This window comes from Procambarus clarkii, chromosome 70 (assembly GCF_040958095.1).
Source record: "Procambarus clarkii isolate CNS0578487 chromosome 70, FALCON_Pclarkii_2.0, whole genome shotgun sequence".
Classification (NCBI taxonomy): domain Eukaryota; kingdom Metazoa; phylum Arthropoda; class Malacostraca; order Decapoda; family Cambaridae; genus Procambarus; species Procambarus clarkii.
In genome coordinates, this window is record NC_091219.1 from 27,243,688 (window position 1) to 27,256,018 (window position 12,331).

Here is a 12,331-nt window from a genome sequence, read left to right on the forward strand (position 1 = left end):
AGGTTGTTTGGGGAACAAAGTACAGTATAGGCAAATATTATGTTACTTGGGGTATATTTTGATTTTTTTTTTTTTTTAGCATTAATTTTCTTTTGAATGGCACAGTTGCTAAGAAAAATAGTTTAAATTCAAAAGTGGAGATACAGTACTGTATCATGCTTAACATCTTGGTCTATTTTACCTTGCTCAAGTGAAAAGTAAAATCCTTCATAGTCTACAATTAGGAGTCAATTCTGAAAACAAAAGGCATAAAATTGTTAATTTTTTTATTACATTTACAAAGGGGAAAATATGCAGATTAAAACAAATATGACCATCCTTAGTGATCATTTAGTAATCAAATCAGAAATAATAGAAACAAAGGCATACAGAGTAAAATATTTTATTAAATGAACATAAAATATGCAGCACAACAATATTACAACAAAAATACTCTGAAAAATTATGTGTAACTATTAGAAAAACAACGTAGCCATCATTAGAAACCAAGAACTATTATTTTTTTTATGTTGATCCTCAAGTGGCAAAGGTGATGTAGAGCGAGCCACTAACAACCCGTCTGCAAGCTCTACCAGAAAGTGTAGAGCACAGTGCCAACCATGAAAAACTTGACTACCATGCCTGCAAAGTAAGAGAAGCCCCTCAGGAAACTGCCTCGCAGATAAAAGACAGTGTGTAGGATCCTGGCGGAGGCATAGATTCGGAAGAGGATGCTGGCAGTCAACAGGGATGGGTTGGTGAGCACGTAGAGAAGGCCACATACCCAGAACACAGGGATGTTCTCTAAGTCGTTCTGGTGAGCTCTGACGAGAAAAAAGATGTTAGTGAAACTGAGGGAGAAGTGGTGTTGGAACAAGGAAGAAGTGTTGACTAAACCACACACTAGAAAGTGAAGAGACGACAACGTTTCGGTCCGTCCTGGACCATTCTCAAGTCGATTGCGAGACTTGTCCAGGACAGATCGAAACGGCGTCGTCTTCACTTTCTAGTGTGTGGTTTGGTCAACATATTTCAGCCACACTATTGTGACTCCTCGTCTGCACAAGGAAGAAGTGTTGGTGTGTGTTGGAACAAAAGAGAAGTGGCGATAGTGGGGGACTGGACAAAATGAAGGCATACAAATTTTCTATCTAAAAAGAGCAAATACTTTTTAACATGAGAACAGTATTCATCTGATCCAATGCTCATATAACATCAGTAGCCTGTATTTAACAATGCTCATCTACTTGCCCAGTTCTTGCAAGCCACTTTTTGTTCAAAGTTCAGTACTCACCTCCTAACCCGTTCTACATCACTGTTGGTTTTGACATCCTTGCCACCCATGGCAGCTACATCCTCTGGGTTGGCAAAAGCCTGTGGAAGTGTGGCATTTGTTACTGGTAATTCTCAAACAACAACCACCAATGCTTTTGTAAGCATTGTTATTATTTCAATACTTACTATATTGTTATTATTTTTGTTATTATGCCCCACTTTACCATAATCCTTTGTGTGCACACACACACACAAAAAAAAAAAGTGGGATAAAATTGCATAATAAATAAGTTAATGTATTCGCTAAATGATTGTACAGTATATGGTTAGTGTGGCAAATTAATACAATCAATTTAACTCACTATATCGTTGTTCATGTCAAGCAAGGTTCATGTAACAAAGTAATTCTTTGTACGGTATTTGTGCTGAGTGCATGAGACAGAATGGATGAAAACCTTGTAGGTTGATGGGAAAGAGAGACCTTGCCTCTCTGGCCATAGCTCTCTCCCTGTAGAGCTATGGCTTTGTGGGAGAATGGGGATAGAGACCTTGCAGGAGGGAGTTGTAGCCTTTTGTTAACGTGTATTACCTTGCGGGTAATACGGAAGTAGCCAGTGATTGGTCCCATAAGGAGCATCTTGGCAGCCAGTACACCAGACCAGAAGACATAGCTGCTGAACACTGGATTCTCTAGGTTCCACCCAGACATGTTGCACCTTTTCTGTCTGTTGGAAATTTAGTAGTGTAATGATGGTGCTGGTGTTCCACAGCCTTTTCTCTATCTGAAATCATACCAAAGGATTAATAAAAGCCAGAAACAAAGTTAAACAAATTAATAACAGCAAATGAATAGGCTGAACATGACACTTGCTTGGTACTCTGGCAGCCCACAGCAGCTGAGGTTTCACTCAACCTGGACACATGAAATAATATGCAAAACAGCTGTATGCATCATGTTGACAAAGATACAGTACAGTACAGTATTAATAAATTTAAGAGGGAAAGTTGCCATACATCAAATTTCATGTCCAAAACATTAGTCATGATCATAAAAAACAATAATTTACACACAAATTACACTTCCGAGCACCTATCCACAAGTTGGAGAAACATGGGCACTTGCCTGGAGCCATTGATCATAACCGAAACATGTGAATCGGCTGAGGAGACACTAGCTGTTGCTGAAACATTGCGAAAACCTCAACACCCAAGAACAGAGAATGGGGCAGTAAACAAGTGAGAGTGACCCAATGGACTCTCAGAGAGAGATCAAAATGGCAAACTAGCAGGCATGAGGAGCAGCAATGATGCCTGAAACCACAACACACTACACACCATCACACTACCAGTTGTCACACACTATACATCATGACTATTTCCTTACAGGCTGTATTTATTTACTTCTACAATATAAACTGATGGAAATAATTACACTTGAGAAGTTCCATGTCTTATGTACCAATATTGGGATAGTGGGTAGCACAAGGTAGGAAACTATGAAGATGAAATTGGGTACTTTATGGTTTTCCTTTTGAATAAAGCATAAGTTAGACAACTTTTTACTTCATTGGGGAATGAGTTCCATAGCCTGGGCCCTTTTATTTGCATGGAGTGTTTGCACAAATTTAGTTTGATTGTGGAGGATATCAAAGATAATTATTTCTGATGTGGTGCTCATGGGTTCTATTGCCTCTATCAAGGAAAAGTTTTAGGTCAGGATTAGCATTTAGGAACGAGGTTTGTACATGTAAATAGGACAAGAGAATGTGTGGAGTGAGTATGTTTAGCATGTTTAGTGATTTAAACAGAGGGGTTGTGTGTTATCTGATAGTTATAATTAGATTACACTATACTGACCAGTACACTACCCACCAGCCCACTGTACCCACAATATGTATCACTATCACAACAGTAGTTTTGTGACACACCACCAACATGGGTTCAGAGATGGTAAATCGTGCCTCACAGGTTTAATAGAATTCTATGACCAAGCAATAAAAATTAGACAAGAAAGAGAAGGGTGGGCAGACTGCATTTTCTTGGACTGTCAGAAAGCCTTTGACAAAGTACCCATAAAAGGCTGTTACAAAAGTTGGAGCAACAGGCAGGAGTAAAAGGTAAGGTGCTCCAGTGGATAAGGGAGTATCTAAGCAAAGGAAACAGCGAGTAACTGTGAGGGGAGACACATCAGAATGGTGAGATGTCACCAGTGGAGTCCCACAGGGCTCTGTACTTGGACCCATTCTGTTTCTAATACAGTATGTGTAAATGATCTTCCAGTGGGTATAGACTCATTCCTCTCAATGTTTGCTGATGATGCAAAAATTATGAGAAGAATCAAGACAGATGAAGATAGACAGAGACTACAGGATGACCTGGACAAACTGGAGGAATGGTCTAGAAAATGGTTGCTAAAGTTCAACTCAGGAAAGTGTAAAGTAATGAAATTAGGCGAAGGGAGCAGGAGGCTGAACACAAGGTACCATCTGGGAGGTGAAATCCTGCAAGAGTCAAATAGAGAGAAAGATCTGGGGGTCGATATCACACCGAACCTGTCCCCAGAGGCCCACATCAAAAGGATATCATCAGCGGCATATGCAAGGTTGGCCAACATAAGAACTGCCTTTAGAAACTTGTGTAAGGAATCGTTCAGGGGCCCTGTATACCACTTATGTCAGACCAATCCTGGAATTGGCAGTTCCTGCCAAGCAGCTCCTACCCGGAGTCCATACCTAGTTAAACACAAGACAAATTTAGAGAAGATTCAGCGGTATGCCATCAGACTTGTCCCGGAACTGAGAGGCATGAGCTACGAGGAAAGGCTGAAGGAGCTGAACCTCACGTCCCTGGAAAACAGAAGAGTAAGGGGAGACATGATAACCACCTACAAAATTCTCAGGGGAATTGACAGGGTTGACAAAGACAAACTCTTTAGCACGGGTGGGACATGAACAAGGGGACACAGGTGGAAACTTAGTACTCAAATGAGCCACAGAGAAATTTGAAAGAATTTTTTCAGTGTCAGAGTAGTTAGTAAATGGAATGCATTAGGCAGTGATGTGGTGGAGGCTGACTCCATACACAGTTTCAAATGTAGATATGATAGAGCCCAGTAGGCTCAGGAACCTGTACACCAGTTGATTGACAATTGAGAGGCGGGACCAAAGAGACAAAGCTCAACCCCCGTAAGCACAAATACGTGAGTACACTGTACCCACCCGCACACTGTACCCACCTGCACTATACCCACCGGCACACTGCACCCACCCGCACACTATACTCAGCCCCAGGTGATATCTCCACAGAGATTGCCAGTTCAAACCACACCAATAATTTGCTATAAACGCCATTGTTGGCTAAAAAAAAAAAAAAAAGAGACGAGCTAAATTGATAATACAGTATTTGTTGCTAGTTGTCTAGACACCATAGAGGTATATGGAGCTTATATACGTTGAATAATAGACTTGTTATGTTATATAAGACCCACTCACAAGGGCTGGCGTCGACGCCTGCACGTTCGCCCTCAAAGTCTCCTACGGCACTCTCGCCTAAGCACTTTTTTCTTCTCCATTGTCTAGATTTAAAAATTGTTCAGTACTTTCGCTTTATTTATTCGTAAAATGGGTTTATTGATATACATCTAGAAAAGGGTCAAATTAGTTATTCAAAAGAATGAAAGGTATTTAAATTTCAGTTGATCGTGCGTCTGACAGAAGCGTATTGTTTTTTTCTGGTATCTTGATACTCGACTTCTAATGATTAAGGAACGGGAACCATCAGGAGAAAGCGCCAAGTCATTACGACTATATAACACATGAAAAGGATCAGGATAATGATTTGGGATTGGACGGGGAGAAGGAATAGTGCCCAACCACTTGGACAGTCGGGGATTGAACGCTGACCAGCATGAACCGAGACCGTTGCTCTACCGTCCTGCCCAAGTGGTTGGGTCCCTTTAATGATTAAATTTTAATAAACAGCAAATTACATGCTGTTTATTCAAAACGTGAATTTTCTCAAGTATAAATAAATATAATATATTGGCATATTGTGTATATATAGGCATAGGATAGGTTAGGTTAGGTGTTTAGGTTCTGTTGGCGATTATTTGTATTTGTAGTACGTGGGTGAAGCATTTATAGCGTTGTGATTCGAACAAAATTCGTCAGTGAAGCACTTGTTCTGGATATGTTCGAATGTCAGCAGTTGTGAGTCGTGTGTAGACCGCTTTTCATTCATAAACAGGGGGTTTGGCGGGTGGATGGAATCACTTTTGGATCTTTGTTTGGAGGACGGGCTGATTTATGGCGTTGTGGTTCGAGCAAAATTCGTCAGTGAAGCACTTGTTCCGGAAATGTTCGAACGTCAGCAGTTGTGAGTCGTGTGTAAACCGCTTTTCATTCATAAACCGCGGGTTTGGCGGGTGCATGGTATCACTTTTGGGTCCTTGTTTGGAGGACGGGCTGGGACTTGAGTCGAGGACGGATTGGGAGGACGGGCTGTTACACACGACTCGCAACTGATGACGCCCGAACACTTCCTGAACAAGTGCTTCGCTCGCGTCCTATGTTCGAACCACAGTTCACCCACGTACTTCAAATACAAATAACCGTCAACAGAGCCTAAACACCTAACCTAACTTAATCTACGCCTAACTATACATAAAATTTTTATGTATAATAATACAGTATTAATTTATATTCGAGATCAAACCAATGTTTAATACACAGTATGTTAAAATTTATGAATGTGTCTGGGGGGTAGGGGGGGAAGGGACCGTCGCTGCTTTAAACAGCTTAGTGTGAGGACGGGTTGGAGGATTGACTAGGCGCCAATCCTTAACTGTATGACTGTTCACCCAGCAGTGAATGGGTGCCTGGTTGATAAACAACTTGGCAGGTCGTATTCCAGGGAAAATTAAGATTAAGGGCCTGCCCGAAATGGTATGTGTGCTAGCAGTTTTACAAGAATGTAAGAACTTTTGTATATATTGTGACGATAATCTCTTTCAAGAGAGATTGAGCCTGTTCTTCCCTACAAAGTACGTAAAAACAAAAGATAATATAGAAGATACGTACAGCAAGTATCTCCAAAACGTTTTGCCCAGAGAGCAAAACGTATCCAGCACACCGGCACACCTGCTAGCTACCGCCACCGTAAACCAGCAAACTACTTGTCCATTGCCTGCCTGTCGCTGATTGGCTGGTGTCCCGTCGCACCTGCCCTCCGCCCTCCACCACAAGTTGATGTCTGGGCTGCAGTGGCCCAGTATTGTCAGAATATCTCAGTGCTCCTTGCAGTTGACATCTCTCGCTGGTAGACTAAGCCTTGGCTTTCGTGTACTAAGGGAGGTGGCAGCTCGAAGCCAATATTCCAGCTCCATTCATATTTATTTTGCTATCACTGTAACTCTCTTGTCTTAACGTAACTTTTCATTTGCCAGTGATTATTCATATTATTTTGTTTGTTGACTTGTCTTTTATATTTTATGCTTAACTTTATTCATGTCTTGTTTTTCTAACGTAATTAAAATTTCATTGTTAAATTTACTTGTGTTTTGTGTGTCTTCCCATTACCTTACCACAGACGAAAGTTCCAGCTTTTTCTCTTTTTTTTCTCTAATGCGACGAATCCCTGCCCCTAGCTTTTGAAACAGCCGAACACCAACGCTTTACCGTCACAATATATATATATAAATAAAATAAAAAAAATAATAATAAGGTTAGATGAATACGTAGTAGCAAAATTAGAGTTCAACATAATAACTACAATATTATTATTGTAATGGTGGTGGACCTCATACCATCCACGTCACAAGATGCGTATGAGGTCCTCTACCACCCACAAGAAGGGTATAAGGTCCACTACCACCCACAAGATGGATATCAGGGGGGCCACTACCATCCACAAGATGGGCATAAGGTCCAATACCACCCACAAGATGGGTATTAGGGGGCCATTACCGACCACAAATAAGATGGGTATTAGGAACCACTACCGCCCACAAGATGGGCATAAGGTCTAATACCACCTACACGATGGGTATTAGGGGGCCACTACCGCCCACAAGATGGGCATAAGGTTCAATACCACCCACAAGATGGGTATTAGGGGGCCATTACCGACCACAAATAAGATGGGTATTAGGGGCCACTACCGCCCATAAGATGGGCATAAGATCTAATACCACCCACAAGATGGGTATTAGGGGAGCCCCTACCGCACACAAGATGGGTACTAGGTGCCACTACCGCCCACAGGATGAGTACTAGGTGGCCACCACCGCCCACAGCATGGGTACTAGGTGGCCACCACCGCCCACAGGATGGGTACTAGGTGGCCAGTACCGCCCACAGGACGAGTACTAGGTGGCCACTACCGCCCACAGCATGGGTACTAGGTGGCCACCACCGCCCACAGCATGGGTACTAGGTGGCCACCACCGCCCACAGCATGGGTAGGGGCGCCGCCAACAGATGGCACCGTCGGGCGCCGCCACAGTTCCGCCGCGCGCTAATAGATGGCGCCGCCAACAAAATAGTGTCTGGCCAAATCACAACAAACAGTGGCAGGAGAGGCGGCGCCGCTGACCCATTTGACGGTTTTCTGGCCTCCGTGGCGCCCCAATGGCTACCTTGCTAGGCCTACAGCGCCTCCATACTCCCACCATGACCCCAGCAGACACAAGTAAGGCCCATCACCGCCATTACCCACCACACAAGGGGCATCGTCCCACAAGGGGGGCATCTTCCCCACAAGAGGCATCTTTCTCTTGACTCATCAGCCTCGTGTGTGTCGTCGGGGGGTGAAGCTGGTATAGCAAGAGCCGCATATTGCAAAGATAGGTGTGAGGGGTTTTTGGTGGTAGGGGGTGACAGGGGTCGGGTGCCATGAGGTCGGGTGCCATGGGGTCGGGTGCCAGGGGGTGGGGGTTCCCGGGGGTGGGGGTTCCCGGGGGTGGGGTTCCAGATCAGTGGGGGGGGGGGGTGCCGGAAGTGCTTGTGAGTGGGGGGAATGAGAGGTGTCAGGAGATGAAGTTTATCAGGGAAGGGGGAGAGGGAGCAGCTCTGCCAAGGGGAGGGGAAGGCAGGGAATAGAGCGATTCAGGGGGGACAGGGGGAATGGTGCAATTTGGTGGGTGTGTTTTGGGGTGGGGGAGTTGGGGCTACCAGGTGGTGAGTGGCAGTCAGGGAAGGGGGGGGGGGAGTGGGAGTTGTATACCCTATTATTACTGTACATTGTACATGACTGTCATCACTGGACGTCATTTTACCTGGCTATCAGCTCATCGCTGCAGGCTGTCAGGCCATCGCTGCGGTCCGTCAGGCCATCGCTGCGGTCCGTCAGGCCATCGCTGCGGTCCGTCAGGCCATCGCTGCGGTCCGTCAGGCCATCGCTGCGGTCCGTCAGGCCATCGCTGCGGTCCGTCAGGCCATCGCTGCGGTCCGTCAGGCCATCGCTGCGGTCCGTCAGGCCATCGCTGCGGTCCGTCAGGCCATCGCTGCGGTCCGTCAGGCCATCGCTGCGGTCCGTCAGGCCATCGCTGCGGTCCGTCAGGCCATCGCTGCGGGCCGTCAGGCCATCGCTGCGGGCCGTCAGGCCATCGCTGCGGGCCGTCAGGCCATCGCTGCGGGCCGTCTGGCCATCGCTGAGGGCCGTCTGGCCATCACTGTAGGTTGTACCTGTATGTAAACATGACATTGTAGGTCTATCAGCACAGTGCTGTACACTATGAGCATGTCGCTGTACAGCCAAGAGGCCTGGCCCTTTAGCAGTAATATTCATCTTTAGTAGTACACAAAAATTGCCTTTTAGTGCAGCATTCAACATTAGGGAACCTGGGTGTATGTACTTTAATATTTGAGGATGTAGTAGAACACAGTATTTCCGAGGCTCTTGGTGCCCCCACCCCACGCTAGTTCTGTGTGCTTCCACCTGGTTTTATTTTATTCACTATCATCATATTGATTTATTTTTATTGATTTATATACAAGAAGTGACGTTGGGGTGTGAGAGTACATAACATTGGTGTTCTCACATTCTTGGAAAGCCACTAACACACATAGCATTTTGGGCAGATAAAGCATAGGTTGCACAATTTTTTTAATTGCTTAGGGAGTGAGTTCCATAGATTGGGTCCTATTATTTGCACGGAGCATTTGCACAAATTTATTCCGACTCTGGGGATATCAAAGGAGATATTTATGTCTGGTGTGGTGCTCTTGGGTTCTATTACATTATCAAGGAAGCGTTTCAGATCAGGATTAGTTTGTAAGAACAAGGTTTTGTACATGTGAATAAAATCTAAAATTAGATTTTAGGAATTCCTTTGATGGATATTGGTAGAACATTGTTCTTATGGTTATTATAAACATAATAAAATTGGCAAATAATTACCTGTGAAGAAATATATACTGTATATTCAAATATTTTTTGTTGACTAGCAATTTATTCCATAATTCAGAATATGTATACTGTATTATGATTGGCGCTTGTGAGAGCTGGCGGTGTGTGGTGCCACTTGTGAGAGCTGGAGTGTGGTGCCACTTGTGAGAGCTGGTGTAGGGGGGAGTGTGGTGCCACTTGTGAGAACTGGTGTAGGGGGGAGTGTGGTGCCACTTGTGAGAACTGGTGTAAGGGGGAGTGTGGTGCCACTTGTGAGAACTGGTGTAGGGGAGAGTATGGTGCCACTTGTGAGAGTTGGTGTGGTGCCGCTGGTGAGAGCTGGTGTAGAGGGGAGTGTGGTGCCGCTTGTGAGAGCTGGTGTAGAGGGGAGTGTGGTGCCACTTGTGAGAACTGGTGTAGAGGGGAGTGTGGTGCCACTTGTGAGAGCTGGTGTAGGGGGGAGTGTGGTGCCACTTGTGAGAACTGGTGTAGGGGGGAGTGTGGTGCCACTTGTGAGAACTGATGTAGGGGGGAGTGTGGTGCCACTTGTGAGAACTGGTGTAGAGGGGAGTGTGGTGCCACTTGTGAGCGCTGGTGTAGGGGGGAGTGTGGTGCCACTTGTGAGAACTGGTGTAGAGGGGAGTGTGGTGCCACTTGTGAGCGCTGGTGTAGGGGGGAGTGTGATGCCACTTGTGAGAACTGGTGTAGAGGGGAGTGTGGTGCCACTTGTGAGAGCTGGTGTAGGGGGGAGTGTGGAGCGTGGTGCTTCTTCAGTAACCTGCCTGAAAACAAATCCTTACAATATTGGCAACCTGATAGTGTCTCTGGTGTGACTTGTAGATATTTGATCATTGCAGTCCCTGTAGCCTTACCTTGCATATTTCACATTTTCAGTTTTCAGAATTAGTTGTGATTAAAGATTTGCTAAATGCAGTGTTTAATGTTAATTAGAAAAAGTAATTTTGTGGTAAGTGCAAAGTGAGTGAGTAAAGAGCAATGTCACAGGCAGTGACATAGGTTACCATGGTCCAGGGTGTGACAGGTAGTGACACTGGTTACCATGGTCCAGGGTGTGACAGGCAGTGACACTTATTACCAGGGTCCAGGGTGTAAGGGTGTGACAGTGATTACCATCGTTCTGAGTATGATAAGCAGCATTACTGTACATTATGTAACACTAGAGTTTTGCCCCCCCCCCCCCCATGAACAATGTAAGATTGGCAATGTTGTATAAAAGTGCTACTCTTGATGCAGTAACATGATATTGTATCACTTATCACCTAGATGTTTTCATAAGTCGTCATATTTATATTGCTTGTGCATGTTTATCTTGTGAGATGTATATTGATGATGTTGGGTGAACAGGTCTGCCATAGAGAACCGCTCCCCATGTTGTGGATGCCGCCATACTGCAGACCATGGACGACTTTTCTCAGCTTCACCTCACTTCCCCACCCTCCAGCCTCTCGTGAGTATCTTCTTTTTCGGGATTTTAATACTTGTGGTAAAGAGGTTTAAAGAAGATACTTTGTGGAGCAGTGTTTAACCGTGTTCAAATCGGGTGCGGTTTTACTGCACCTGAGTGCAGTTAAAGGATGAGAGCTATGCTTGTGGTGTCCCATCTACCCTATAATGTGTTACATGACACTGAAACTGTTGACAGAAGTACAGTACATATGTATTTTGAACATACAGTTTATGCCTGTTAGATTAATCTGTTCTAAAAAATATATATGCAGCTTCCCTAGCTAATTCATTAGTCATATTCACACAAGTATTTCATAAAGGTATATAATATAATTTTAAGTTTTATTGTACAGTTCTTTGCTAATCTAAATGTAAGGTGTAGCCTGCAGTGACTAAGTTACTGATGCATGTTTACTAGTGCATATAGTAACGAGGAAAAGTGGATTGAATATTTGTAAGTATTAAACTTTGCGCTCTTTAACTTGGTAAACATGGTATGTGGGCATAAACTTTGTTCTTTTAGCTTGGCAAAGATGAGATGTGGGGGTTAGAACATTAACAGCAGCTGTTCTATTGTATTTTGCAAATAATTTTTTTCTCAATATAATATTAAAGAAGAGAAAAGATGTAATGTTTTGTGAGTAATAAAGTACAGTTTAGTGTAGAGTTTATAAGCTGAGAGGTAAACCTGCCTCATTCTTCAAGTCTTAGCATGTCTTCAGCTGTTAGTGATGGCAAAAGCAGGTTATTCCATTAGTGTTGTTTTCTTTCATGTATTAATATGTAGAGAAGCTTGTACAGAAAATTCAGCCCATCCTCCTGTTTTGGTAGTACTTGTAGTGACAATGAGGACCATAGTATATACAGTGACACCTCGGCTTACGAATGCCCCTCTTTACGAACCTTTTGGGTTATGAGCCCAATTTCTTTGTAAAATCCGAATCGGGTTACTAACTTTGCCTCGGGAAACGAAGTTTGTTCATATGCGTATGACCGACCTAGCACATGGTGGTACGGTGGTACTTTTTGTTACATACCCCCCAGGAAGCAGCCTGTAGCAGCTGTCTAACTCCCAAGCACCTATTTACTGCTTGGTGAGCAGACCATCAGGTGAAAGAAACTGCCCTTTTTTTCCATCACCGTGGATCGAACCCGGAACCTCAGGACTACGGATCCCAAGCGCTGTCCACTCAGCTGTCAGGCCTCAGGCAGGAGGATTGGTTGA

General features: G+C 44.3%; 3 protein-coding genes across 6 annotated transcripts in view; 1 reads left to right on the forward strand and 2 right to left on the reverse strand.

Annotated features, from left to right (window-relative positions):
- Positions 1-252: 252 nt before the first annotated feature.
- On the reverse strand, positions 253-4,887 carry LOC123744846 (microsomal glutathione S-transferase 1). Of its 3 annotated transcripts, none has more exons than XM_045725018.2 (4): positions 4,746-4,887; positions 1,844-2,036; positions 1,274-1,353; positions 253-803 (listed from the first exon to the last, which is right to left on the reverse strand). In XM_045725018.2, exons 2-4 carry the CDS (start codon positions 1,961-1,963, stop codon positions 569-571), a joined length of 435 nt encoding a protein of 144 aa, XP_045580974.1. In that variant the 5' UTR covers positions 1,964-2,036; positions 4,746-4,887; the 3' UTR covers positions 253-568. The 3 variants fall into 3 exon arrangements, with proteins under 3 accessions (XP_045580974.1, XP_045580977.1, XP_045580972.1); XM_045725021.2 differs by lacking the exon at positions 4,746-4,887 and adding an exon at positions 4,490-4,627 and having other exon boundaries at positions 1,844-1,979; XM_045725016.2 differs by lacking the exon at positions 4,746-4,887 and adding an exon at positions 4,490-4,627.
- A 2,885-nt stretch (positions 4,888-7,772) lies between these two features.
- Positions 7,773-12,331, forward strand: part of LOC123744844 (uncharacterized) — a 28,972-nt gene continuing 24,413 nt past the window's right edge. Inside the window, exons 1-2 of one of the 2 annotated variants that reach the window (XM_045725015.2) lie at positions 7,773-7,941; positions 11,005-11,107. In XM_045725015.2, the coding sequence (XP_045580971.2) occupies positions 11,058-11,107 (50 nt within the window). In that variant the 5' untranslated portion in view covers positions 7,773-7,941; positions 11,005-11,057. Of the gene's footprint in view, positions 7,942-7,999; positions 8,069-11,004; positions 11,108-12,331 lie in introns of those variants that run through there. The other variant, XM_069311763.1, reaches the window with a different exon arrangement.
- On the reverse strand, positions 8,524-9,039 carry LOC123775244 (leucine zipper protein 4-like). The gene has a single exon (XM_045770227.2). It carries the CDS (start codon positions 9,037-9,039, stop codon positions 8,524-8,526), a length of 516 nt encoding a protein of 171 aa, XP_045626183.1.